Below are 25,299 nucleotides of genomic sequence, written 5' to 3' on the forward strand. Positions count from 1 at the left end.
TGACTTAGGAAGACATCTACATTAGCATGTTTTTTAGTCTGGGAAGAGACTTAAACACAGCCAGACTTTGTTGGAAAGGAACCGAGTCACTCTTTATTACTGAATCAAATCCAGTAGATAGAGGTAAGCATCATGTTGGGAGAAGTGATAACAGCCACAGAAGACAAAAGGCCTCTCACACTGAATTTTGAACTAAAGTCACATCTTGAACAAAAACTATTTAAATGAACTGCCCAGCCAAGCTAGGGCCCTTCCAAAGAAACATGGGTTCTTGCCAAGATGCCTCCAAACCTCTTAATCACTTGGTACCTTCTGGCCATTTTAATGTTTCTTTACAAGCACCAAAAGGAACTCTGCAAGCCTAAGGACTTTTTTTATTTCCCACATGAATCTCTTTTTAGGTCTCTGGAGTTCTGAAGGCAGTTCTTTGGAAAAGAGAGTGAAGCTACAACAATATATCTTTGATTTAGAAGTACACAGAACCAGTAACTCTGCATTTCTCTTGGCACTAGTGCAAAATTTAAATGCTCATTTGCATTACAATTGATTGAATCCCTCAGAAAAGATTTCTTTTTACTTATTGTGATAAGTCTCTATTGTTTAACTGGGTCAGAACTTAGGTTATTAACTGACCTTCTTTCCCTTTTTTATTATGAGCCCATTTCCTTCTTAAGTCTTAGATCTGTTGCCTGTGGGAATGAAAATGCTTTTTATCTTTCAGAGTTAAAGAATTAAATATCTAGTTGATTTACATAGTGACAGAATGCAGAGAAAATATACAGGAAATTAGAGTTACAACTGAACGTGGTGATATTTCAATCTGAAGTTCTTTTAGGTTACACAACCTTCCAAATGGACTTTGGGATCACATATTCATAGGCCTGGAAGGGACCTTTTAAATCACTTGGTCTAGCCTCATTTTTCAGATAATGAAATTAACAAATCAGAGAAGTCATGTGAGGCATTCGTAAATATTTGCTTGTTAAATGAATGAATGAATGATGTGACTTTGGTGAAATACTCTTCAGGAAAAGCACTAGGGCTAGAAGTTCAATTTCTCTGTTCTTTCCTCTGTAAAGATATTTTAAAAGTATAATTTAACCAACTCAAGGCCTAGATCTGGAGGCCTACACAGTGATATGTATTTATGAAAATTACAGTGAACCTGTTTCAACATAGACCTGTATCTGTTACAAATCATACTTCCTCCTGTCCCTTATGATACTTACTTAATAAAATATTTTTACTACCTGTCAGCTATGATGACCTATGCTTGTTCATTCAGTTATCAAGATTATAACAAAAGTATTCAGAGAATGAATTTCTCTTGGTTGTTTGCCACGCAGCCTTTTTTGTTTGGAAAAGAGGGCTACTATAGAAACAGTATCTATTTTGATTGTTTTAGGATAGGCATATCATGTTTCCCGGCAGCTAATAACCAATTGGATTAGAAGCCTGAAGCCCTGCTTTGGGTGTCTTAAGGCCTCTTTTGCCAGTTAGTAGCAGGGAGGAAATGGCCTTCCTGTTTTGTAGATCTTCTGAATTTGGCTCCTTTGGGAGTTTGTGACTTGGAACTTTAATGATAATACAAGATCTGTATTTCTTAGACTGTTGTAGATCTTAGATCTTAGAGCAAGTTAGCCAGTCACGTTCTCTTATAAAAGGAAAGAGTAGCATATGCTGGGACCTGTGGAAATCTGGGTGTGCATGCCTGCTGAAGACTGACAGCATCTGATTCAGAATTTCTGTTTTAATAAACATTCCTCAGTGGAACAATTTTTTTTCACTTTAGTGGAATCGATTTCACTTTTCTTTACCTTCAAATAAGGAGATCAGATATCAGGATAGAAGAAATCTTATTATTTTGTATTCTGCTTTTTAAGTGTGATATCTCTCTTAGTCTATCAGTCAGTGGATTACTCCACTTACCGGAGGAACAGAATCTCATTCAACAAACATTTATTCTTGCTATATGCAAGGCATTATGGAGGAGGATATAGCCAAGAAAATGGGGGTCCTGCTCAAAAGTCTTTGTGCTACTTCTTGTTTAGCCCTAAATTTAAACTCGGCCTTATGTTTAAATTCTTCTCCAGTCTGGCCTTGATGTTCTATGCAGATGTATTCTCTGTTGTTCCTCACACTTGGCTTTCCATCTCTTCCCTCTGCTTTTGCACGTACTGTTTCTTCTATCCATTAGACACTTCCTTGTCATCTCTGACTCTTGGAATTACCACTGTTAATGTTCAGGTGTGTTCAAAAAGGTCCTTTTGGATACCTGTGTGGGACAAACTCAGGAATCAACGGCTGCTTGATGATAGATGGCATGCTGGCCTGGGACTTGGGACATTTGAGTTGGGGACCTGCCACTGCCATTAACTCTGTATCACCTTGGGCAGGTCACCCTCCCCAAACCTGAGCCCAAGGTCTTGGTTTCCTGCATGAAGAACATTCATAGAAATTTGGAGAGTAATAATGCACATGAGACATGGTAATAAAGCAGAGTTTATAGTTTTATAGCAAATAATAGATATTAGTGGTGTAGAACAATACTAATAAAACCAAAATAATTACATGCCAAGGGAATAAGCAACTCTAGGAAATTATAATAACGTTGACTTTTTTGTTTTGTTCTTTGCTGAGTCAGTCAAAATAAAGCAAATGCTATAAATTTTCAGCTCATAGCTGACAACTTTAAGATAACTGGGTTGGGGAGATTCCTGGTTTTTTTTGGAGACTGGCTGGGGCTTGGTCTAGTCCTCAAACCAGGTCATTCTAATCTAGATCCATCTAGGGGAACAAGAAAGGGAATCTGAGGTAACTTTTTAGACAAGGGAAGTCTAGGAATTGTGTGTAAGTCCAGAGTCCTGAGAGGTTAGCAACAAGCTGACCCAGGGTGGAAGAGGAGGAGATGGGATTGCCAAGGCTGGTGTGCCTTCACTGTCCACTGAACTGCTACCATGCCTTGGTTGCTCCTATCTGTACGGAGCACCTCCCTCTCTCCCTTAGCCATTAAATTCTGGGACAACTGGACCACAACATTCAGTGTAGTTCTTGTTCACTCTCATCAATAAGGGCAGCAGGACAGGGTTAATATGAAAACATTTTGGAGATAGAAAAAAGTGAAAACTGGATTTTGAAGTAATATAATCACTTGAACTTAACTATTTGCAAATGAGTAACCACAAAAATACTGAAAATATTCCACCTTCAGCGCATCTTTTGAGTTAGAAGATATGATTAGAAAAGCCATGACCAATGTTATATAGCTAGGAAAAAAAAAAGGAGGGGGAGAAAAAAAAAGTGTGAGCAGCTAATGCCAAGCAAGGTACACCTACTACAGTGAAGAAGGAATAGCAGTAGAGATGCCCAAACATTCATAGGGCAGAAAATTTAAGAAAGAAGCCAATGACAAAACCATGGCCAAAGATGGCTCTCAAATGGGTGATAAGCAAGGTGGGCTAGAGACATAATGCAAAGAAACACAATTTACCTCATTATACTGAGAATTATTATTGAGGTGTTACTGAGACTTTGAGGAATGAGACCTATGACTAGTGGGGTTTACCTTATTTATAGGTATTAGAACTGTTTTTGGTTTGGGTTTTTTTTTTTTTTTTGGCCTTTTGGAGGGGCAATTTGAGTTAACAAGCCTGTGAACTGCCCAGGGTCACACAGCTAGTTTTGTGTTGTGTCTGAAGCTGGATTTGAACTCAGGTCCTCCTGACTCCAGGGCTGGTGCTCTATTCACTGCACTGCCTAGCTGTCCCAAGTATTAAGATTGTTACTAGGGTTTTCTTTTTTTCTTTTATATTGGGGATGAGGGGTGGGGGAAGGAGAGTAAATAAATGTTATTTCCCATTAGGTTGTGAGCTCCTTGAAGGCTAGGAGTGGCATTTGCCTGTTTTTGTAGCCCAAGTTCTTACCAGAGTGCCTGTCATATATAGTAGGCACTTACTAAAGGTTTATTGATTAGTTGAAAAGGTGAAATATAAGCAAAAAGAAAAAAAAAACATGAAAAAATGTGAGAAGATTGAATAGAGAGTCAAAAAACATATCAGGGGGAAAAAGTGTATCAGGAAATGTTGAGAGATAGCATGGGATAGTGGATAGAGATCTGGACTTGGTTCAGAAACACCTAGGATCACATCTTGCCTCTTAACATGTCCTGGCTGTGTGACCCCGGGCAAGTCATTGAGCTTCTCTCTGCTGTAGGCATTGAAATGAGACTTTGTGGTACAGTAGTTGTTGATCTGAATTGGTAGAGAGAGTTTCATCCAGAGTTTGCCTGAAACCAATGAAATCCCAGGTCCAGATGCCTAGACCAAAAAAAGGGAAAAGTTAAAGGAATTGGCATCATTTAATACTTTAAATCAAAAAGAGAAATGATGTCATAGTTTCAAGCATTCCACAGGCATTTGCACAGACATCACCTTTTTACATTTCTACTGTAGACTTGATTTTTAAGAAAAATTGTTTTAACCATACTGAGAGGGATGATGCTGGTTAAGTATAAAGAATAATCTTCTAATAGTCTAAATTGTCAGCTAGTGCAGTGAGTTACCAGAGAAGATGAGGAGTTTGCTTTTCTTCATATCTGAAAAACATACTAAGTTCTAATTTGTCTAGGGGTGACAGATGTGTTTTAGTTGAAACTGGGAGTGTAAACTCAGTGACCTTCATGTCCCCCTCCTGGTTTTCTGGTTTTTAGGAGTACTTTTTAGTAACTCCATTTGATACACTCAATTTCCATCTGAGGGCCAAATATATTACAAAGTTTATAGAGCATTTTATAAGAGGCTTTGGAAATGGGGCGGGGGAGAGAAAGAGGGAGAGAGAGAGATTGAGATTGCGATTCCTTTGAGAACGATAGAACGATTTGGGTGTAGAAGAAATGAAACAGAAGCTTGGTAATTTACCCTAAAACAATATTGTGTTGCTGAAACCAGACACACTATTTTATGATTTTGTCAATATCCATTTTAAGATTTCAGAAGCTAGTTATGGAATATGTATTGAGGAGTCACAGAATTTGTTTTTCTTCCTTCCCTTGTACCAGTCTCTTGTCCTAGTAAAACAATATTGTTCACTCCAAAATACTCCAATTTTAAGTGGGGCACTTGATAGCATCATTCATTTTATTTAATGTACTACTAGGCCAAATTAAAAATGGACAGACTTTTCTTTTCTGTCATCAGCATTCTTAGAATTAAGTGCCACTGGATTCTACAATGTTTGCCTCCAATTCATTGTTTAGGACTTAAATTATTTTTTAAACAGCCTTCTAAATAAGAGTCTTAAGTAACATAACCTCAAAGTGTAGTCCTTATTCTTTCTCTTTCCCTGCCACACCCTATTCCCAAAGACACATAAATACTGAATTAAAATGATCATAATAATATCTCACATTTATGTAGTGCTTTAAATTTTAAAAAGGATTTTCCTTACAATAGCCCCTTGAGGGATAATTATACACTCCCATTCCCAGGAGAATTAAAAATTACAAATAACCTGAAGGGCAGTGGAAAGACACCTGAGCTTGAGTAGGCTGAAGTATATTAATAATGGTAACCTGTGTGAGAAACCACATGTGAGATACTGTTGAAGAAATTCAGATCTGGAAAAGGAGGCAGGTTGGTCATATAACTTCAATGAGATACAGCAGATTGGATAACCCAAGGTTGTACATGGGTAAGTGGTAATAAAAGAACAAAAGGGAAAACAGGATGGGCAGCTAGCTCCTCCTCCGTGGAGGATTTATGAGAAAACATGGATCAGAATCACATGGGATGAGAGGGCCTGGAAAAGTGGAACTGTGGAGGGAGCACCCATACCACTTTATAATGAATCCATCAAATCATGCATTTCTTCCCAATCTTGGGCCAGTGGCCCTTTGAAAAACTTCTAAAAGAATCGATTTAAATGTTTGTTATTTTGTTTTCTTATTTTTAAAAGATCTATACCTGTCTGTTTATTACTATAGGGAACTATCCTACCTTGGAAGCACCCAGTAAATGTGCAGCTTATCCCTAACATTCAATTTTAGAGAATTGCTTGGGTCCCTGATAAGTGACGTGCCCACATTCCCTGGTCATATAACCAGTATGTTTCAGAGGCAGAATTTGGTCTCAAATCTTATTGACTCCCAAGGCTTCCCCCCTAGCAACTAGACCATTTTGCTTCTCAGTTTTATAATTTGCCAAAAATTTTTATCTTTATTATACTTGAGCCTTACCACTTATTTAATTAGTCAACAAATATTTGAGTGGCTATTTTGGGAGGAATTTGTGATATACACATTCTTTCATGTAAAGGTTTATTTACACACACGTGTCTTTCTTGGCCTACTCTACTTACAACGAACTAGTGATTGGTATAGTCCTTTATATTTGTGTTTGAAGTCAATGCCCTTGCCCTCTTAAGTGGTTTATTTCAAGAAAATAGAGCGAACAATACATTTGGAAATAATTGTGTCATCTTTTGGCCTGGGCAATTCTGGAGAACCAGCTGTTGACTGGACAGGCTTTTATTGTTATACAAAAGCTCTATTGTATATGGAAGCAGTGGATATTTCACAGTGGAATATATGTGTTTCCACCATCTGTTTCTGAGCTATTAACTTAGAAGAGAAAACTTGGATTCATTAACTTACACATGACTTCTGTTGTCCAAGAATTGTTGATTATGAATGTTTTTAAGATAAGATTGCTTGCGCATTTAGAAATTTCATTTTTCTTTTTTTTCTCTTTACAATCTTTACTAGACCATATGATTCAAATGGCAGATTTAAGGAGTAGTTGTCTCAGGGATTGAAAGTACCATAAATCTCTCTATTAAAAAAAAAAGGTTCATATGTTATCTTAGATGCGCTATAACTTAATTATTTATAAGATATTTGCGTGTTGTAATTATTATTGTACAGTGCTTTTTATAGTAAAAGGTAGAATACAAATCCTAAATGGATGTATCATAATACTCTTGAATAGAGTGAATTTATAGATATTATGTGTTTAATAAATGCCATGTAATTGGGTTATTGTGACTTTTAATAGTTTGATTTTGTTATTATCTGTATTGTTTATGGAATCAGTGGGTCACTGATATTTAAAATTCATACTGTCACCTTGTTGGATAGTTGTACTTAGACTGCAAGTGATAACTCACCATACTTTAAAAATTAAATATTCATATAGAAATTTGGTTATGTGACACAATCAAAGATTATTATTGAATATGACTGACCCACTAATTTTAGATGTACCTGGGTGGTATTTGGTTATTGGACTAGTAATAGACATTAAATGTTTAATTTAGTTACCAAAGTAACTACAGTATCATTGCTATTATACCACTCCCCACTCTTTCCCCATTTCCATGCTGAGTTTATACTTGAAATGTTTATATGAGGAGGCTTAACAATTTTAACCAGCCTTGTAGAAGTTTTATTTGAATTAAGAGACATTCTAATTATAGAAATTTTTATATTGCACATGGAATATTTAGATAGAGTCAGATTTTCTGAGGATTTAGAATTCTAGATCTAAAGCATTAACCATCACTTTTTCTTCTCTCTCAGGTTGGAAAGGAGACTGTTCAGACAACTGAGGATCAGATTTTAAAGAGAGACATGCCACCAGCATTTATTAAGTGAGTGACTAAAAATTCTACTGTGGCCTAAATACTTTTGCTAAGCAGAAGCTTCAATCTTGGCATTTGGGAAGTAAACATAATTGACCTAAGAAGCAAAAATTCCTTTCAGTAAGCCTTGTGGCAAAAATAGGAGTTATGACTTCTTTTGATTCTTATGTTTGATTTCGGTCATTAACATTTTTACCATTCGTGGGTTCTTCTGAGTTTTGCTTTCATATCCTACTATGCCAAAATCCCACTTGGTGCCATGAGTGAATCGGAATGCTATTGCACTAAGTGCTTTTGTAGATAGTCTGCTTTGTTGTATACATAGAGGCAAAGCTGGCTGAAGTTTTGGAGACTACGCAAGAGCTTTATGTTCTTGGTTAAATTTACCTTCTGGCTATAGTTTGTAACATTCAGATTGTGTGCTGTCCCACTGGGGTCAAGACTTAAAATCAAAAGTGTATGTATATTCTTCACTGTGGATATTAGTTCCAATTTCCATGGGCTGTGTAGACAATACATATTTTTCAGTAATAAATGAGAATTTTATTTTATTTTTTTATTTGTTTGAATGGGTGGTCTTTCAATATCATGCTTAGACTATTCATTTCTGCAAAAAGTTCTACTTTTTCTGTGTCAGAAATTTAGATACGAAAATCATTGCTTTTTACTGGATTCTTTTGGTATATCTACCATGTTCCTTGGTTGGTCTATAAAGAGATCTCTTTCTGTTTTAAAATTCTATGATTCAGTTTTTTCATGTACTGTTCTGTCAGCTTAGTAATTTAAAATTTGCCCTTGGAGTCTAGTATTTTGTACATTTTAATTCAACTGAGCAAGATACTGATTGGTGCTGGGAGGAGGAAATAAAGATGAATAAGACATAGTTCCTGTTCCCAAGAAGTTTATAATCTAGTGGGAGAAATAACATGTGTACAGATAAGTCACAGTTCAAAGAGAATGTGACCTCCCCACAGGAGAAGTTGGAAATGCTGTAAGAGATGGAAGGAGGAGGGATAGATCACTTCTGGCAGAGAAGGGGAGTAGGTCAGGGGGAGCGAGGTGGGAGGTCAGAGAAAGCTTCATGAGGGAGTGCCATTCACTCTGCATCAGCTCGCTTTCTCTTCTTACCTGGAGGTGAGTATGTTTCCATTTAAATGGCAAAAGCTTATTTAAGAGACTTGCATTTTGTCACCAAAATATTAGTGATGAAGAAGTTGTTCCGTAAACTGCACATCCAGGGTCAGTGGCCATTTGCAGGCCTTTTTGCAGAGTTTTAGTTGTTTTGTGCCCTGAAAATTCTGTGAAATCCTTATGTGTCTCTCTAATTACATCATGCCTTGAGTCGGAAGTCTTAGGTGGCTCTTTTTGTCTATGATATAGAGTTGAAACTCTTTCTTATTGGCATCGAAGGGCTTACTATGTTACTTCCAACCTAATAAATACCTTGATGGAAGTATCCCTTTGAGGCTGTCAGATGTATATATGTATGCCAGAGAAATGACAGAAGGGATTGTTTCAGAAATCTGGGGAGACATGTACGAACTGATGCAGAGTGAACTAAGTAGAACCTGGGGAACAACTTAGGCAGTTACAGTAACAACTTGGAAAGATTTAAGAACTCTTATCAATGCAAAAAGACCACCTTTGCATATGCAAGACATTAAAACATCATTCCAGGGGACTGATGACAAAGATGATGATGAAGAATGCTACCAACCTCCTGACAAAGAAGCAAGGGACTTAAGATGCAGAATGAGACACATTTTTGAACTCGACTGATGTGGGAATTTGTTTTGCTTCACTAGTCATAATTGTTGTAAGGCTTTTGTTCTTAATGTTCTCAGTAGGGGGAGGTTGGAGGAAGAGAAAATAAATCCTTGTTAATTGAAAAAAATAAAATTAATTATGAGAAAAAATGCAAAGAAACCCCAACATTAGGGGAAATAGAATTTATTTTTTTAAAAAAAGAATCTAAAACTGATATTATGTGAACTGCAATATTTAATAAGAAACAATTTGAAAAGCTTCTTTGGTAAAGAGACAACTCCTTGAGAAGAGCTGCACTTAAATGATAGCGCCTTCATAGTCAGATGTTCACATGTCTAACCAAAGGGAGCTCAGGGTTTGCAGAATTTGTATAAGATTGACATAACATTTTACTGCTGGAGTATGAGATAGTATACATTTTTTCCTGATAATTGCTATTGGAACAGTGCTGCCTATAAAAGCAGCTTCAGTAGTGTAATCATCATGTGTTATTGAAATACTGGGGTATGCCCACCTCGTAAGTGATATATGTTCTGTAGGAGGGTACAAACAAGGTTGCCAGCTGTTGTACTTATTAGTTAATTGCATTTTACTGATTATTACCATTCAAAATTTAATGGAACACTGTTAAGCCAGTGTTTGATTGTTAATCCACCACTTCCTAGTTCAAGCTATGAAACGTTAAGTCATGTTTATTCCCATTCGTTTGCATCAGATAGAGAGTCTGAAAGGACCTCAGAAGTCACCCAATCTAACCTGTACATAAACGAGAATTCCTTTTATAATATCCCTAAAAATGGTCAAATTGTCTCTACTTTAATCAGTAGGTTAAGCATTTGTTAAGCACTGTGTGTCAGCAACTGTGGCTGGGCATTGGGGTTACAGAGACAAAAAAAAAATTGAAACAATCACTATCCTCAGGGAGCTGACTTTCTGTTGGGGAGACAACATGTACATATGTACATAATGTACAACATGTACATAAGCATATACTGAGTAACTATATGTAAAATAATTATAGACATAGGGATTAGGCTCAAGATTTCTTGGTATAGAGGGAATTCCTGGATGAGGAGATTCCCACTACCAATGCATGGAGATACCTTCTCTACAACTTGAGAGTCTAGAAGGTTGCTTAGAACCCTAAGAGGTTCAGTGACTTACCTAAGGTCACACAGCCAATATGGGACTTGAACCCAAATCTTCCCGGCTTGGAGGCCAGCTCTCTGTCTCCCATACCTCACTGTTAACCACCCATCTTGGTCTTAACTGCAAATAGATGATGATTCAATCCGTAGGAGCTGATGAAGTCATTGAGAGTGTAGAAAGAAAAGAAGATGGCCCAGGACTATTTCCATAATGAGGGCACATGATGTGGATTGTGATTAAGCAAAGAGTATGATCAGCTGTCCACTGCAGTAGAGAGGTCAGGAAAGATGAGGACAGAAAAGACCATTGGATTTGGAATTTAATTGATTGTTGGTAGCTTGTAATGACATCAGAAACCAGATTGCAAAGGGTTTTTAGGAGAGGAGAGCAAATAGAGATGGTAAGTATCGCTGCCTCAGCTTCCTCACAACTCACTTTTCTTCCCTTAATCAAAACAACTTTGTTCAAGGTTAGAAATGATATCTTAACCACTAAATCCAAGGCCTTATCTTCTGTGACTTCTTTCCCCATTAGAATGTCAGCTACTTGAGGACAGGGACTGTTTTTTGCCTTTGTTTGTATCGCCAGTCCTTAACACTGTGCCTGGCATGTAGTAAACACTGCATAAATTCTTTTTAATTTGCTGGTTGGCCATTTCCTCTTTCTGTACACTTTCTCCTTCCTTGACAGCTTCACTCTTAGTCCTCCTCTTACCTTTCTGACTGTTCTGTTCCTTTTCAGTCTCCTTTGCTGGATCATCATCTTTCTCAGTGCTGCTCTGTCTTAGCCTCTTTTCTGTTTTCTTTCTGCACTTGCCTTTGATGATCCCACCAGCTCCCATTGGTTCAGTCTTCATCTTTATGGAGACGACTTGCAGATCTTTAGATCCAGTCCTGATCTCTCTCCTAACTTCTTGTGTTACCAACTGCATGTTGGGCATATTTTGCTTGATGTCTTATAGGCATCTCAAACTTAACACGTCCAAAACAGAACGCATTCTATTTTGCCCTAACTACATCCTTTCTCCAGACTTCTGCTTCTTTTAGGAGCAGCTCCATTCTCTTAGTTATTCTGGTGGGCAGTCTTAATTCCTTCCTGGTCTTTGGCACCCCCTCCCCCCAAATTCAGATAGTTGCTAGTCTTTTCAGTTCAACCTCCATAATATCTTTTATCAGTTCCCTTGTGTCTGCCGCTGTTAGTCAGATTCTTATGATCTCCCCTCTGTTCTACTGTGAGAGATTCGTGATTGGTTTTTCTGCTCTTACTCTCTTTCTTCTCAATGCCATCTTGCATATAACTGCTAATGAATAATCATCCTAGGGCACAGGTCTGATCTGTGTAAACTATGACTTTTACTAAGGCTGCTTTAGTAAACTCCTCACATTGGGACTCACTAGCAAAGTTTTTATTTTTTTTTAATGGTCTTTGTTTCAAAGTGTAGCTTGTTTATCTGCATTTGATCAGTAATTAATAGATTTCTGCCAAAGCCCTTATTCAGACAAAAGCTGTCATCAGCTCTTTCGTGTAATTTTTATAAGAATTTATTATCTCTTCTACCAAATGCCTGCCCACAAAAGAAACAAAGAAAAAGAAAATCCTCATAGCAAATAGAATTCAGCAAAACAAAATCTCACATTGGCCATGTCCAAAATATGTATGCCTCATTTTAAAGTCAGAATTTTTAGGTTTTTGTCTATAATATTGACATTGTGTAAATTTTTCTCCTGGTTGTGTTTGATTCACTCTACATCAATTTATAGAGACTTTTCCCAGTTTCCTCTGATATTGTCCATTTCATAATTTCTTATAATTCACTAACGTCTTACATTCACATATCATTATTTATCCATTCCCCAATAGGAGGGTAACCCCTTACTTTCCATTTTTTGCTACCATGAAAAGAGCTGGCATGTAATTACTGTTACAAATGGGGACTTTTCCTCTTTCTTTGTTCTCATTCTGGTATGGACTAGTAGTGGTATTGCTAGGTTAAAGGCTATTGGGCACTTTACCAACTTTTGGGGCATAGTTTCTAGTTGCTTCTCAGAATGACTGGATAAGTTTACAAGAAATATTTGTCAGATATTTGTCATTTTTCTTTTTTGTCTGTCATCTTTGCCAGTTATCAAGCCAGGGTATCAAGCAGACATCTGTCCGTGGGTCATAGCACATTTCTATCACCTCTTTTTACCTTTTCCCTGATTCTGACTTCATAAGCCTCTTCCCATCTTGCATCTCTCCTGCATTGCTTTATGTTCCCTTAATATAATCAGTAATCAGGTCTTATTAATTCTACCTCTAATTTCTTTCACATCCTTTTCACCTTTTCTACTTTCCCTTCTAATTGTCATGATCTTTGTTCAGGTCGCTCTCTCTCCCTCTCTCTCCCCCTCCCTCCCTCCCTCCCCCCCCCTTCTCTCCCCATCTGCCTTCTCCCCTTCTCATCTCTTTCCCCTCCACCTTTTCTCCCTTTCTCCCTCCTTCCCTCCCTCCCCATATTTACTTTTCTCCCTCCCTGCACATTTCTGTCAGAGTAATGAAGTTATAATCATATTACCCTGTATTCAGAGCTGTTCAGTGGCTCATTTTAACTGTAGAATAAAGTATAAATACTTCAGCTTTCAAGATTTTCCAGTTTGGCTTCAACCAGATTCATCATTTATGTATCTCTCTGTGATTTCCACTGAAGGCTCTGAAGTTTCACTTTATCCTATGCAGGTTGACATCATAAAATAAATACTTTGACCATTATAAAGTAAATGCCACGAAGAAGAAAGTTTTATGGCATTGAAAGGAAAAAGAATCTGAGGAAGCATCACACTTCCCCTGGTGTGCACCCCCAAGCAGTGTCCTGCCTTTAGCCCTGGCTCTAGTCAGAACTTATAATTCCAGTTTATTTACCACTACTTTCTTTCACATCAAACTTGTTCTTCCCCAAGCATGCCCTTTACTTCTCCACCTTCTCACTTATTTTTTCTCGTGTTGTTCTTTGGCCCTGAAATGTCACTCCTATTAAAACTCTAAGACCCTTCTCAAAGTACTGTTGGGCTAGCAAATGATATTACTATTTTAGACTGTAAAATGCTTTCGTTTTTAGCCTTTATTCCTCTAAACAGTTTTGAGTTGATTTTATCTTGGATTGTTCTGTGTGTTTGATAGCAAATATTGTTGAATGTTTACATTTATAGAGTATGTTCTATTTGAATGATGCCATACATTAACCAGATTTCCTGGTGACTGGCCCATTTCAGACTTTTTTTTTTATCTCTTAACACAATTACAGTATAATCTTGAACTATAGTACTTCCATTCTTTAGTTGTTAAGAGAACCTTGTAACAGGATTAAAGCATGCTTTTTTTTGGCTTTCTTTTGACTTGAAATAATAGCCAGTTTTCACATTTCTTAGGTCTTTAGCTCTTATAATTATTTCTTTCTTCTTTCAGTGAAATCATAGGTCCAAACTAAATAAACAGATTGATCCTCTAAATACTTGTAATTGTGGCGAAATTCACATTTTAAAATTCTCTTGTAGGTTCTTTTGTAAAAGACAAGGGTATGTCTTTATTTAGAATTCATTCTCATGGCCCTCATAGGCACTGGCACTTAACTGTGTGCATAAAGAATGTGCTGGACATGTGTGTGTTTTATGTCAATCTGGGACCTTTTCTGTTACTGATACAGTAAAAGATGCTGTCCCCACATTCCTGTGGCCAAGTTTTCCTTCAATATTCCTTCCTGTTTGACAGCTGCTTCTCTGGGGTTTTTGACCTGGAGCAAGCTCTCGGGCTTTAAATAGTTCACCTTTGAGCTTTCTTTCCACATTGAGCCCAGTTGGATGCCATTGCTTTTCACAAACTTCCCCAAATAAAACAGTTTGTGAAATCTTAAACGTGATCTTCCCTCTGGTGAACTCTTGAGTGATCATAACAACTTGGAGAACATTTCTAAGCAGCTTGTTGATGAAGAAATCATTCCTGGCTTATGTCTTTCACCCTTCACTTTTTTTTCTTTTTCTGGAGGAGGGAAGGCAGGGCAGTTGGGGTTAAGTGACTTGCCCAAGGTCATACAGCTACTAAGTGTTAAGTGTCTGAGATCGAATTTGAACTCAGGTCCTCCTGACTCCAGGGCCAGTGCTCTATTCACTGTGCCACCTACCTGCCCCTACCCTTCACTTTTAAAAAGAAACTTTGGTGGTGATTTTTAAATTTGATAATTATGTTTCCAGAACAAAAAGACCCAGAGACGTTTTATTTCCTATGAAATGTAAAAGGACTTGGAGGAAGCCTTCTAAGCTTATCAATTGATTGATAGTGCAAAAAAAAGAAAAGTTGGAGAAAATTGGTTCTTGTGAACTTAAGAGGATATTGAAGAAAGCCTCCAGAACATTGGGTAGATTTTCAGTGGGGGGGGCATCTGTGGGAAAACATAGACAAGAATCCATACTCAGTGATGTGTTGTGGGAAGAAATGTCCATGTCCACGAGAACACAAATCTATTGAAATGTATTAATGTATTTAAAATGTCTACAGACTACAGTAGTTAAAAATCTTATCATTTGAATCCTGTAGAGCAGTGGTGTCAAACTCAAATAGAAACAGGACCACTGAACTGTAAGTTAAGGTCCCTACTGGCAGCATATTGGCTTAGAAAGCCACATATTAACATTATCCAAGTTCTTGTGTATTTTTATGTTATTCAGTATTTCCAGGTTACATTTTAATCTGATCCAGGCTGCACTTGGGCTACTGTGTTTGGCACCTGTCGTGTACCTGATTTGAGGTCATCTAAATCCATCTTTCTTGCTTTCAACAGTATTGACCTTGAAGATAATTATTTACTTTTTCCTTAAATGTTTTCATGATGATACTATTTAGAACTGGAAGGGGCTATTAGAAGTCTCATCCATCCCCCTTGTTTTACAAAAACTACAAAGATTCATATATTCAAGGCAAAAATATTACTTAAATTATCTTCCTTTTTTTTTGGGTGTGGAACTTCCTAATAAAGGCATATATTTGATGGCACTTGACAAAGCACTCAGTGTATATGTGTGTGTATAAATAAATGTGTGTATGTATATACATTATATGTATGTGTGTGCATATCTATCTATCTATATCTATTCCATTTTCATCTTCATAACTCTTTGAGGTAGATAATGTGGTTGGCCAGGGTTTTCATTTTGTGTGTGTGTGTGTGTGTGTGTGTGTGTGTGTGTGTGTGTTTGAAGGGCAGTTGGGGTTAAGTGACTTGCCCAAGGTCACACAGCTAGTTTTTGTTTTAAGTGTCTGAGGCTGGATTTGAACTCAGGTCCTCCTGACTCCAGGGCCAGTGCTTTATTCACTGCACCACTTAGCTGCCCCCATCAGGGTTTCATTTTGTAGATAAACAAACAACATGAAATCCAACGCTTTGTCTACTGATTTCACAGCTGAGTTTATATTATGGATTGGTATTTTTTTTTTTGTTCCCATCTCTTTCAGCTTGTCAAGATCAAATGTCTCTCTGGTTGAAGTAGGTTCTAGGGTTTTTGTCTTTTCATTATGGCTATGGAGTCATATTGGTTAGACTTAGGAAATGAGGAATTTACATGTCAATACCCTTTTTTTTTTATCATTTTCTATTGTCAGCACCAACAGCTTGTTTATATCTTGTTAGAGTTGTTTCAGTTGCTTGCCATATATTCTGATTTATTTTCTTATAGTTGGTTTTGATTTTGGTCATTTCTTTAATAAGTGAGTGGTTTATTTGTATATAGACAATTGATAATAATCTCAACTGGACAATCAGTCATTTCATGTGTTTTAGAATAAGATTAACTTTACATTTTTTGTGATGTTATTCCTTATTCACCATGCCCAGTGTGTTCCAGCTCTCCCCTTTCTTCCCCACTCGCCAACTTTCCTTAAGTGAGTGTTTAAAATACGTGGGAAGGAGGTTTCTGTATAGACTGCAGGCCTTTTGCCACTCTTCTTTCTTACTCCTGAACCGTACTTTCCGCAAATATATTTTTCAACATTTTCTCTTTGCTTTGAAGTAATTGAGTATTCAGAAACATGCTGATTTAATTATGGAGGGTATGAGCAAGTTCTTTCTAGAATTCTTCTACTTCTCCACCTTGGCAACAGATGTTTGTGCAGAAGCTACAATTATCTCCATGCTGGCCTTTTGTAAATACTTATCCTGAGCCCTGTGCTGTGTGATGTGCCTCCTGTTTCCTATTGTCATTGGAAGCCCAATAAAACCATCTCTGCCAGCCCTTTTGTTTGGCCCTCCTTCCATTTAACGGCAACTTCCTTTTGTGTTCTGATTTCATTAATAGTGAGAATGTAAAAATTGATAGAATTCATGTATGTACGCTGGTTAATTACTAGACCAGGATTTGACATTGAGAGTTCTCATAGTAAAGCAAGCAAATGCTCATTCATAGTCTAAAAATGGTGTCATTCTTAGTACCTTCTGCCTCCCCTTTTCCATCACTGAAGGGGGTCACACAAGACTGAGAATAATTTTGAATTTTTGTTTGTTTGTTTGTTTCATAGGTTGACATGGCCAAATAATTTACCACTTAGTGGTCAGTTTACTAAGGAAATACCTCCCTTCTTAGCTACACTGTTCCCTGCCCTTCTTATGCTTTACTTGATTTGAATAGACTCCTAAACCAGATCTGTCCTCAGAGCATAAGAGTATATTCACTCTTGTCCCATTTTAAAATAAAAACTGACTGTACATTCACTCTTGTCTCAATTTAAAATAATTTAAGGAAGCATTTGTTGGGGGGTTTTGGTGGGTTTTGACTTTTTTGTTTGTTTTTTGATTAAGTCTCAATTACCATGTACGTGTCTTGGCAGAGAGGAACGAGTTGTGTCCTTATGTGGTTTTGGATGCTTTCAATATGACTCACTGGTTTTTAATTCTATTTCCAAGTGTACACATACAGGTCTTTCCATTATCACGACTTGACATTAATAGAATGAGGAGGCCTCTTTGCAGTGTACAGTACAGTTTGAAAAGATCAAGAAGATACTGATAAAGCCAGTGTTATTTTTTAAGTTTGAGAGCAGGCAGGCTGGAACATCTTGTTTTGTCCATCCTGTTGAATCTTGCGTTGTACACTTGCTACATGATGAACTTGCTCAGAGCCTATCAAATGTACATACACCATGTTCCCAATTATGTGTGGGCCTCATTTCTATAAATTATAACTGTTAGTGACTCTAACTCTCCAGCCACCATTTCTGTGAATCATAACTGTGGGGGTGGCTTCAGCTCAGATTTCCAGATGACTAATAGGCCGGGATCTTTGACCTTTCTCAGAATGGCATCTTCTTCTGGAATCAAGTATCTTGGTTGGTAATACAATACCAACAGAACAATTTAAATAGTTCTGTTAAAATCAGAAGATAAATACTAAATAGTAAGGATACAATATCAGGGGACAAGCATTTATATACTGTTTTGTTCACAGCAGTCCCATGAACTAGATCAGTGGTCTTAAACTCAGATAGAAAGAAGGCCACTAGACTGTTCATAAGGATCTCCATCAACAGAGTATTGACTTAGAAAACCACAGATTAACAATCTGTTGTTTGTTTATTTGCGTCTTAACTTTTGTCCTGCCACTGGACTTTGATGACTCAGGCAGAGAGAGAGTGAGACTGACAGCTTGTCCCAGCTCTGCCTCACTTAAATCCAGTTCATGCATAAGTCAAGACATCTGTGATGTCACTGGTCCTCTTTGACGATAAAGGAGGAGCAACAGCAATTTTGTTAAATGTTTTCCACTTAAAATTTCACCTGCTTGGGCCACACGTCAGCTTTTTCAAGCTTCTTTGCCCCTGGATCTTGAGTCTGACACCTCTGAGTTAGATAATCCCTGTTTTACAGCTGAAGAAAGCGAGATTCAGGGTCCTCCACTTAGTATTAGACTTAGAACTCAGGTTATAGCAATGATGCTTTTTAAATTTTATGCTGCTTCTCAATGAGAGAATATATTATATTCAGACTCCTACTTTAGGCTTTTAAGATATTTATGGTATATTATTTTTTTTCTTTAAATTTAAGGTAGACATAATTGGTTTACTTTCCTTATCTTTCCCTTTTATAAGCCATTCTCCATTCATCTGCTAATGTGATTCTCCTAAAGCACAGATCTGACCATGCTGCTACCCTATGAACTTCACTGGATCCCATTTGCCTCTAGGATCAAATGTAAAACCTTGTCACTTTAAACCTTTTACAGTCTAGCCCCAGCCTATGTTTCTGTCTTTATTATCAGTGATTCCCATTCATGTTACTTTACATTCCAGTCAAACTGCCTTCTTGCTGTTCCCCAGGCTGGACATGCTGCCTTCTGTCTATGTGTTGTCTGCCATGCCAGAAAAGTTCTCTCTCCATCTCAGCTTCTTAGAATTCCTTGGTAGGGGGTGACTAGGTGGTGCAGTCAATAGAGCACTGGCCCTGGAGTCAGGAGGACCTCAGTTCAAATTTGCCCTCAGACATTTGATACCTATTAACAGTGTGACCCTAGGCAACCTTGATTGCCTTGCCAAAAAAAAGAAAGGATGGAAGGAAGAAAGAAAACAAAAGAGGATGGAAACATTTGTTTCTATAGCAAATGTTTCCCCTGCAACAGGGGAGAAGAGGGCACCTGAAAGAAGAGGTAGTGGGGCCCTGAAGACTGATTTCATCCGCTTCAGTTTTGCCAAGAATAGTCCTGCTGGTATTGGCAAAGAGGGCCAGTCATGGTACAGGGGAAGTAATCAGAGTAGTTGCAGCAAGGAGTGTCATTTCTTGTTCACACTAATTCGGTCCCTCCTTTTCCTCTTCTTTCCTCCCTTCCCCCTCACCCTTTAATTCTACCCTCCTCCCAACAAAGCCTTGCTTTTAGTTAAAAGCACTATCTAAATGAGTAGTTATGATGATATAAAGGGATAAGTGTGCACCCTAGTAATGAAGAGGTCCCAAGACAGGAATACCTTTTGTGCCTGGGGGTATTTGACTTCCACAGAATTAGGTATTTATAGTGTTCTTCTCAGTAGCACTTTTGGCTCTTACATTTTTATGATATCATCTGTAATCTAATTGGATAGAAAATAGACTGTCACTTAGGAACTTTTTTCCCCAAATTCTTTACCTCAGATCTCTTCAACATTAACCCTTATTCTATCCTTTGTTCCAGTCTTAAAGAAAGAAGTTGCTTTTCTTGCCAGGACCCTCCCCCTATTTGTGCTTTTGATTGGTGCTGGAACTACCCTACCCCAGTGTCACAGGGGTCCTTCCCTAGGTACCAGCTGTCCTTTCCCTCTTCTGATCCTTCCTCTGCCCCCATGTTCCATCCTCCAGCTACATCGGGTTTTTTTCCTCTGTTCTGTACCCTGTCCTCTTTGAACACTTTGGTCTCTCAGGTATTTTTTGCTTTTTTTCCCCCAGCCATCTCAACTCCCACGAACCTCTGTCTCCACTTTATCCCAACCATAGGCAAGTGGTCATCCATTACATTCTGTTCTTTTCCTAGACAGCTCCCCATAGAGATACACTGAATTTGCCCCAGGTGCCAGGATTCCCGGTTACACTGTTGTCCATGATCTTAGCCCCTTCCGTTTTGGGGACCTTACTCCTTTCATCATTCTTCCCATATTTCCGAACTTTCTTTATCCATCGGCTCTTTCCCTGCAGCCTAGAAACACATCTACGTGTCTTCTAGCCCTTAAAAAAATCTTCACTTGATTTTCATCCTCACAAACTGTTGCCATTTTTCTTTTGTAGTCAAATTCATTAAAAAAAAAAAAAAGAATCCTCACTGAAAATCCTCCCTGGGAATAGAAAGAGAGGCGAGAACAGCCCTGCAGCTCACATCGACTTGGGCCAAAAGGCAACAGGGCCTTATCAAGGTGCAGAATGCTAGAATGGAGACTGGCTGCAGTTGGAGGAAACCTGCAGGCACCACTTTCTGTTTGGCCGTGAAGAAGAGTCCTGTCGATGTAGTAGCCTCTGACAGTTCACCAGTATCCTCATGGCCTTTTCTTAGTCTTACTTCTTTGTGATCTCTGGCTTTTCACACTGTTGACTTCTCAAAAGAAGAGATGCCCCTTACAGATACCCAAGCCTTCCTCTGGCTCTCCTGTCTGTCTGACTGCCCCTTCCTGCTATCTCTCCCTGAATGTTACTTGTTTCTTCCTCCACCTCCTGCCTCTCCCTTGGGCTGCCCCCAAGGCTTTGCCCTCTTCTCCCTCCCTTGATGGTTTCACCAGCTCCCTTGGACTGTTACCTTTGTACAGATGACTTCCAAATCTCTGTATTCACTCCAGTCTCTTTCCTGAGCTGTAGCACCACATGAACTGCATGCTTGACCTCCCTCACCACATGGATGTCTCCTAGGCCTCTCAAACTCCATGTGTCCAAACAAATTCATCATCTTTCCCTCTAACCCTAGTCTGCCAGGTTTAGTTCATTGATGGACTTAGTCATTAGTTGTGTTGGGGTCCCCACCATCCTTCCAGTTTCTCAGGTTGACAGTTTCAGGTGTCATCTTGGTGGCTCTTTGGTCAAGTCTCTCTTCCATCTTTCTCTCTTCCTTCTCATATCCAGCACTGTCCATCAGGCCTTTATTGGTTCTCTGGTGGACTGCTGAAGTAGCCTTCTGATGGGTCTCTGCAGTGCCAGCTTTTCCCCTTTCTGGTCTCTCTCTTCCACAGGGCATCCAGAGTGATATTCCTAAAACACGGGTCTGACTGTGTCATTCCCCTGCTCAGACATCTTATGTGGCTCCCTGTGTATAAAAGCTCCTTTCATCGATTGGAGCCGCATTGTTAAGGATTTTAAACATCAGTCTTTGCTGCCTGTTTTCACAGTTCATCCATCTGTTCTGTGTTCCAGCTCAGCTAATCTACTTGTTCTTGTCTCGTCTTTTGTCCTCTGTGCGTGCAGGCCCACAATCATTTCTTTTGTCACCTCCATTCAGGTTCTCCCACCTACATGAGACCTGTTCTGATTGATCCAGCCGACCCCCTGAACCCTTTCCCCACCCCCTGAAATTATTTGCAATTACTTTGTTTCTTTGAGATATAGTTTTTTTCCTAAAACTGTGTGTTTCCCAGTATGCGCCTTCATCTATCCTTCCTAGGTGGCACAGTGGATAGAGTGCTAGACCTGAAGTCAGAAGCCCTGAGTTTAAATACAACTCCAGATATTTACTAGTTGTGTGACCCTGGGCAAGTCACCGAACTGCTGCCTGCCTCAGTTTCCTCAGCTGTAAAGATGATAATAATAATATCTACCCCTCAGAGTTGTGAGGATTGAATGAAATAATATCTGAGTTATCAGATAAATGCAATTCTACTTTCAAAGGGCAGTGCTTTTAAGTAAAAAACAAGTCTCTTTACCAAAGGGTATTCCAATGAGTTCTTTACTAAGTACTACAGTTCAAAGAATATCAGTTTTAGATTCTTTTGAAAAATATATTGCTATTTTCTCTGATATTATTTGCTATTCATAGTTTAGCCCCATGAATTTATTTTGCCCTTAGGCATTCAGGAAGTGTTTGTAGAATTAATAACATGTTAAGTCAAGGAATATTGAAAAATTGATTTTTAGTTAATATGCTTTGAATTCCACAATGGAACTAACTTGATATTGATCCCCTACCGTTTATGGATCTTGCCTAACTTGTCTAGCTACTCATGATACTAGTCATTGCATTAATAAAACAGACATATAGGACTTTTCTGAAATGTCAGTTTAGCTACATTAGTTAAAAAATGTATGGTTCTAACCTCTTACTTTCCCCTTAATAGCTACACTGGTTTGTTTGTTCCTCCCCTCCCCCCTACATATAAGTATTAAATGTCACTATGTTTGGTCACCTCCTTCAAATTTCCTTATTTAAAAAATCTTGATCATATCCAGGGCATGGCTCATTTGTGCTCTATCTTTAAAACAAGGTTGTCTGGAAGGGAGGAGTGGTAGAAAAACAATATTGAAAATTCCGTCTGTTGTCTTCATTTTTTGCAGCTGAGTAACAGTCATTGAACCAGGGTTTAGCACAGCAATGTGGCATAATAGATGGCACATGAGTGTATATTTGTTGAATGAATAAATGAGCAAAGGCTTGACTGTTGGACTTAAAAAAAAAAAGTCTACAGCAGAAGAAAGAATGGTCATTTGCATTTGCACATATCTTCCTTTTGGCATCTGTCAGAGAGCATTATTAAGTGCTCTTCTGCTTTCCACAGGGTTGAAAATGCTTGTACCAAGCTTGTCCAGGCAGCCCAGATGCTTCAGGCAGATCCTTACTCTGTGCCAGCTCGTGATTATCTGATTGATGGCTCAAGGGGTATACTTTCTGGGACATCTGACTTACTTCTCACCTTTGATGAGGCTGAGGTAGGTATCTTCTTCTTCTTCTTTTTTAAATTTATTTATTTACTTTTAGATTACAACATTTAGTTCCACAATCCCTTGAGTTCCAAATTTTTGCCCCCTCTGTTACTCTTCCTCCTGCCCTGCCCATGGCAGTGTGCAATCAAATACTACAAATGCTTTCACATTAACCATTAGTCAAGTTGTGAGGAAGGATTATAACCAATGGAGTGAACAATGAGAAAGAAGGAATGAAACAAAACAAAATGTAAAGGAGAGAAAGTAGTTTGCTTCAGTCTGCATTCAGACTCTGTAATTCCTTCTCTGGATGTGGATATCCCTTTCCATCATGAGTCTTCTAACCTTGCATTGCTAAGAGGATCCCAAGTCTATCAAAGTTAGTTGTCACAGATATGATATGTCTGTAATTGTGTACAATATTCTCCTGGTTCTGCTCCCCTCACTTGGCATCAGTTTATATAGTTCTCTCCAGGTTATTATGAAGTCTGTCTGCCGCTCATTTCTTATAGCACAATAGTATTCCATTACATTCACATACCACAACTTATTTAGCCATTTCCCAATTGATGGGCATTCCCTTGATTTCCAATTCTTTGCCACCACAAAAAAAGAGCTGCTATAAATATTTTTGTACATATGGGGCTTTTTCCCACTTCTGTGATCTCTTTGGGATACAGCCCTAAAGGTGGTATTGCTGGGTCAAAGGGTATGCACTTTTTTTTCTAGCCCTTTGGGCATAGTTTCAGATTGTTCTCCAGAATTGTTGGATCATTTCACAACTCCACCAACAATGTGTTAATGTTCCAATTTTTCCACATCCTCCCCAGCATTTGTTATTTTCTTGTTTTGTCATCTTAGCCAATCTGATTGGTGAGATGTAGTAGGAAGGTATCTTAATCTTGAGAACATTGCATGTCTTCTTCCTCCATAGCAGAAAGGGAGAATTATGAATCTTCACATCAGGGACTCAGTACCCCAACTGGAAATACTTAGGTCTTCTTCATAGCTCCCTTAATTAGCTAAATATGGGGGGCAAATCCCTTTTGTTTTTGACCTCTGACTTTCCAACAAAGCAGGGATTATATTTGCCACCCACTTTCTAAGGTATTGTGAGAATAAGCCAATTATACACACCCACTCCAAGCTTGATCTTAAAGTTATTGGCTTCATTGTTAGGGAAATTAAGTTTATTTGACATGGTGATGAAACGTTAATATCTACATATCAGTATCATCGCCTGCTTAACCTAATATTTCTTTGCATAATTTAACACACTGACATTTATTTGAAGGTCTCTCAGGTGAGATGGGGTTAGACTCATTCTGATTGGTCATAGAGGAATAGTAGTGATGGCAAGGTGTTTCAGGGAGGCATATTTAGGTTTGCTATAGGAAGAAACTTCCTTGCAGTTCTAGCTCTCCAAACATGCTATGGACTGCTTTGGGAAGAATTGTCAATTGAAAGCTCTATGGCTTCTTGTCTGGGATTTTGTAGATTTGTGACCAGGTCCACATTAAATTAGATGGGTTTCTGAACATTCTCTGATTCTCTTTTTAGGTCCGCAAAATCATCCGCGTGTGCAAAGGCATTTTGGAATATCTAACAGTGGCAGAAGTGGTAGAGACAATGGAGGATTTGGTCACTTACACTAAGAATTTGGGACCAGGTTTGACCTGTATAGTTTTCTCTACATCGTCTCTGTTTGATCAGGAAGATAGAATTCTTTTCTTCCTTCTCAAGCTATTTGTCAAGAATGTAAAAAGCAGAAAATAAGGGTCATATGCAGTTGGAATTCATTTGTATTCTGTTGGGTTTCCGTATCTTCCTTTCTGATGATGATACCATTCAAGATGGTTCACTGTGTCTGAATGCTAAATATATTTTTTAAAAAGTCCTATTCCTGTTTGGTAAAGTTACATGAAACCAGACATGGCAAACGTGGCTTAAGAATGTAGGGAATAGTTTTCTATTGCTGTAATGCTGAAGGCCACCCTGAATATTGACCTCTCCACTCTAAATTACACAGCATTCCTTTATTGTTTGCCAGCTGGCCCATAGCCCTTTATGACTCTTAGCTTACTAATGAGTCCTCCTACCACCGACGGATTTTTGGTAGCCCAAGATTGAATAATCTAATGAGACTTAAAGACAAGTATAATGCTGTGGTTGTCTAGGTTTGGAAAAAATTCCTTACTCAAATAAAAATTAAAATTTAGAATATAATTAAGCCAAATTATAGCTTAAAAACTTGTCGTATGAATCTGGTTTTACTTTATGACAGTGATTATAGCCTACAGGAGAGGCTTGGCCTGCTGAGGTCAGTTATATTACACAGAACCATTCACATCACAAACCCCAAATCTTGA

The 25,299-nt window shown here is 38.3% G+C and overlaps 1 protein-coding gene across 3 annotated transcripts in view; it reads left to right on the top strand.

Annotated features, from left to right (window-relative positions):
• Nucleotides 1–25,299, top strand: part of VCL (vinculin) — a 118,928-nt gene that overhangs the window by 40,449 nt on the left and 53,180 nt on the right. For all 3 annotated transcript variants that reach the window (XM_069068286.1, XM_069068288.1, XM_069068287.1), the window contains exons 2-4: nucleotides 7,574–7,644; nucleotides 22,786–22,936; nucleotides 24,491–24,599. In XM_069068286.1, the coding sequence (XP_068924387.1) occupies nucleotides 7,574–7,644; nucleotides 22,786–22,936; nucleotides 24,491–24,599 (331 nt within the window). The remainder of the gene's footprint in view (nucleotides 1–7,573; nucleotides 7,645–22,785; nucleotides 22,937–24,490; nucleotides 24,600–25,299) is intronic.

The sequence above is a fragment of the Petaurus breviceps genome, unplaced genomic scaffold (assembly GCF_028583685.1).
Source record: "Petaurus breviceps papuanus isolate PSGF00001 unplaced genomic scaffold, PetGlider_PUasm1.0 90762, whole genome shotgun sequence".
Taxonomy (NCBI): domain Eukaryota; kingdom Metazoa; phylum Chordata; class Mammalia; order Diprotodontia; family Petauridae; genus Petaurus; species Petaurus breviceps.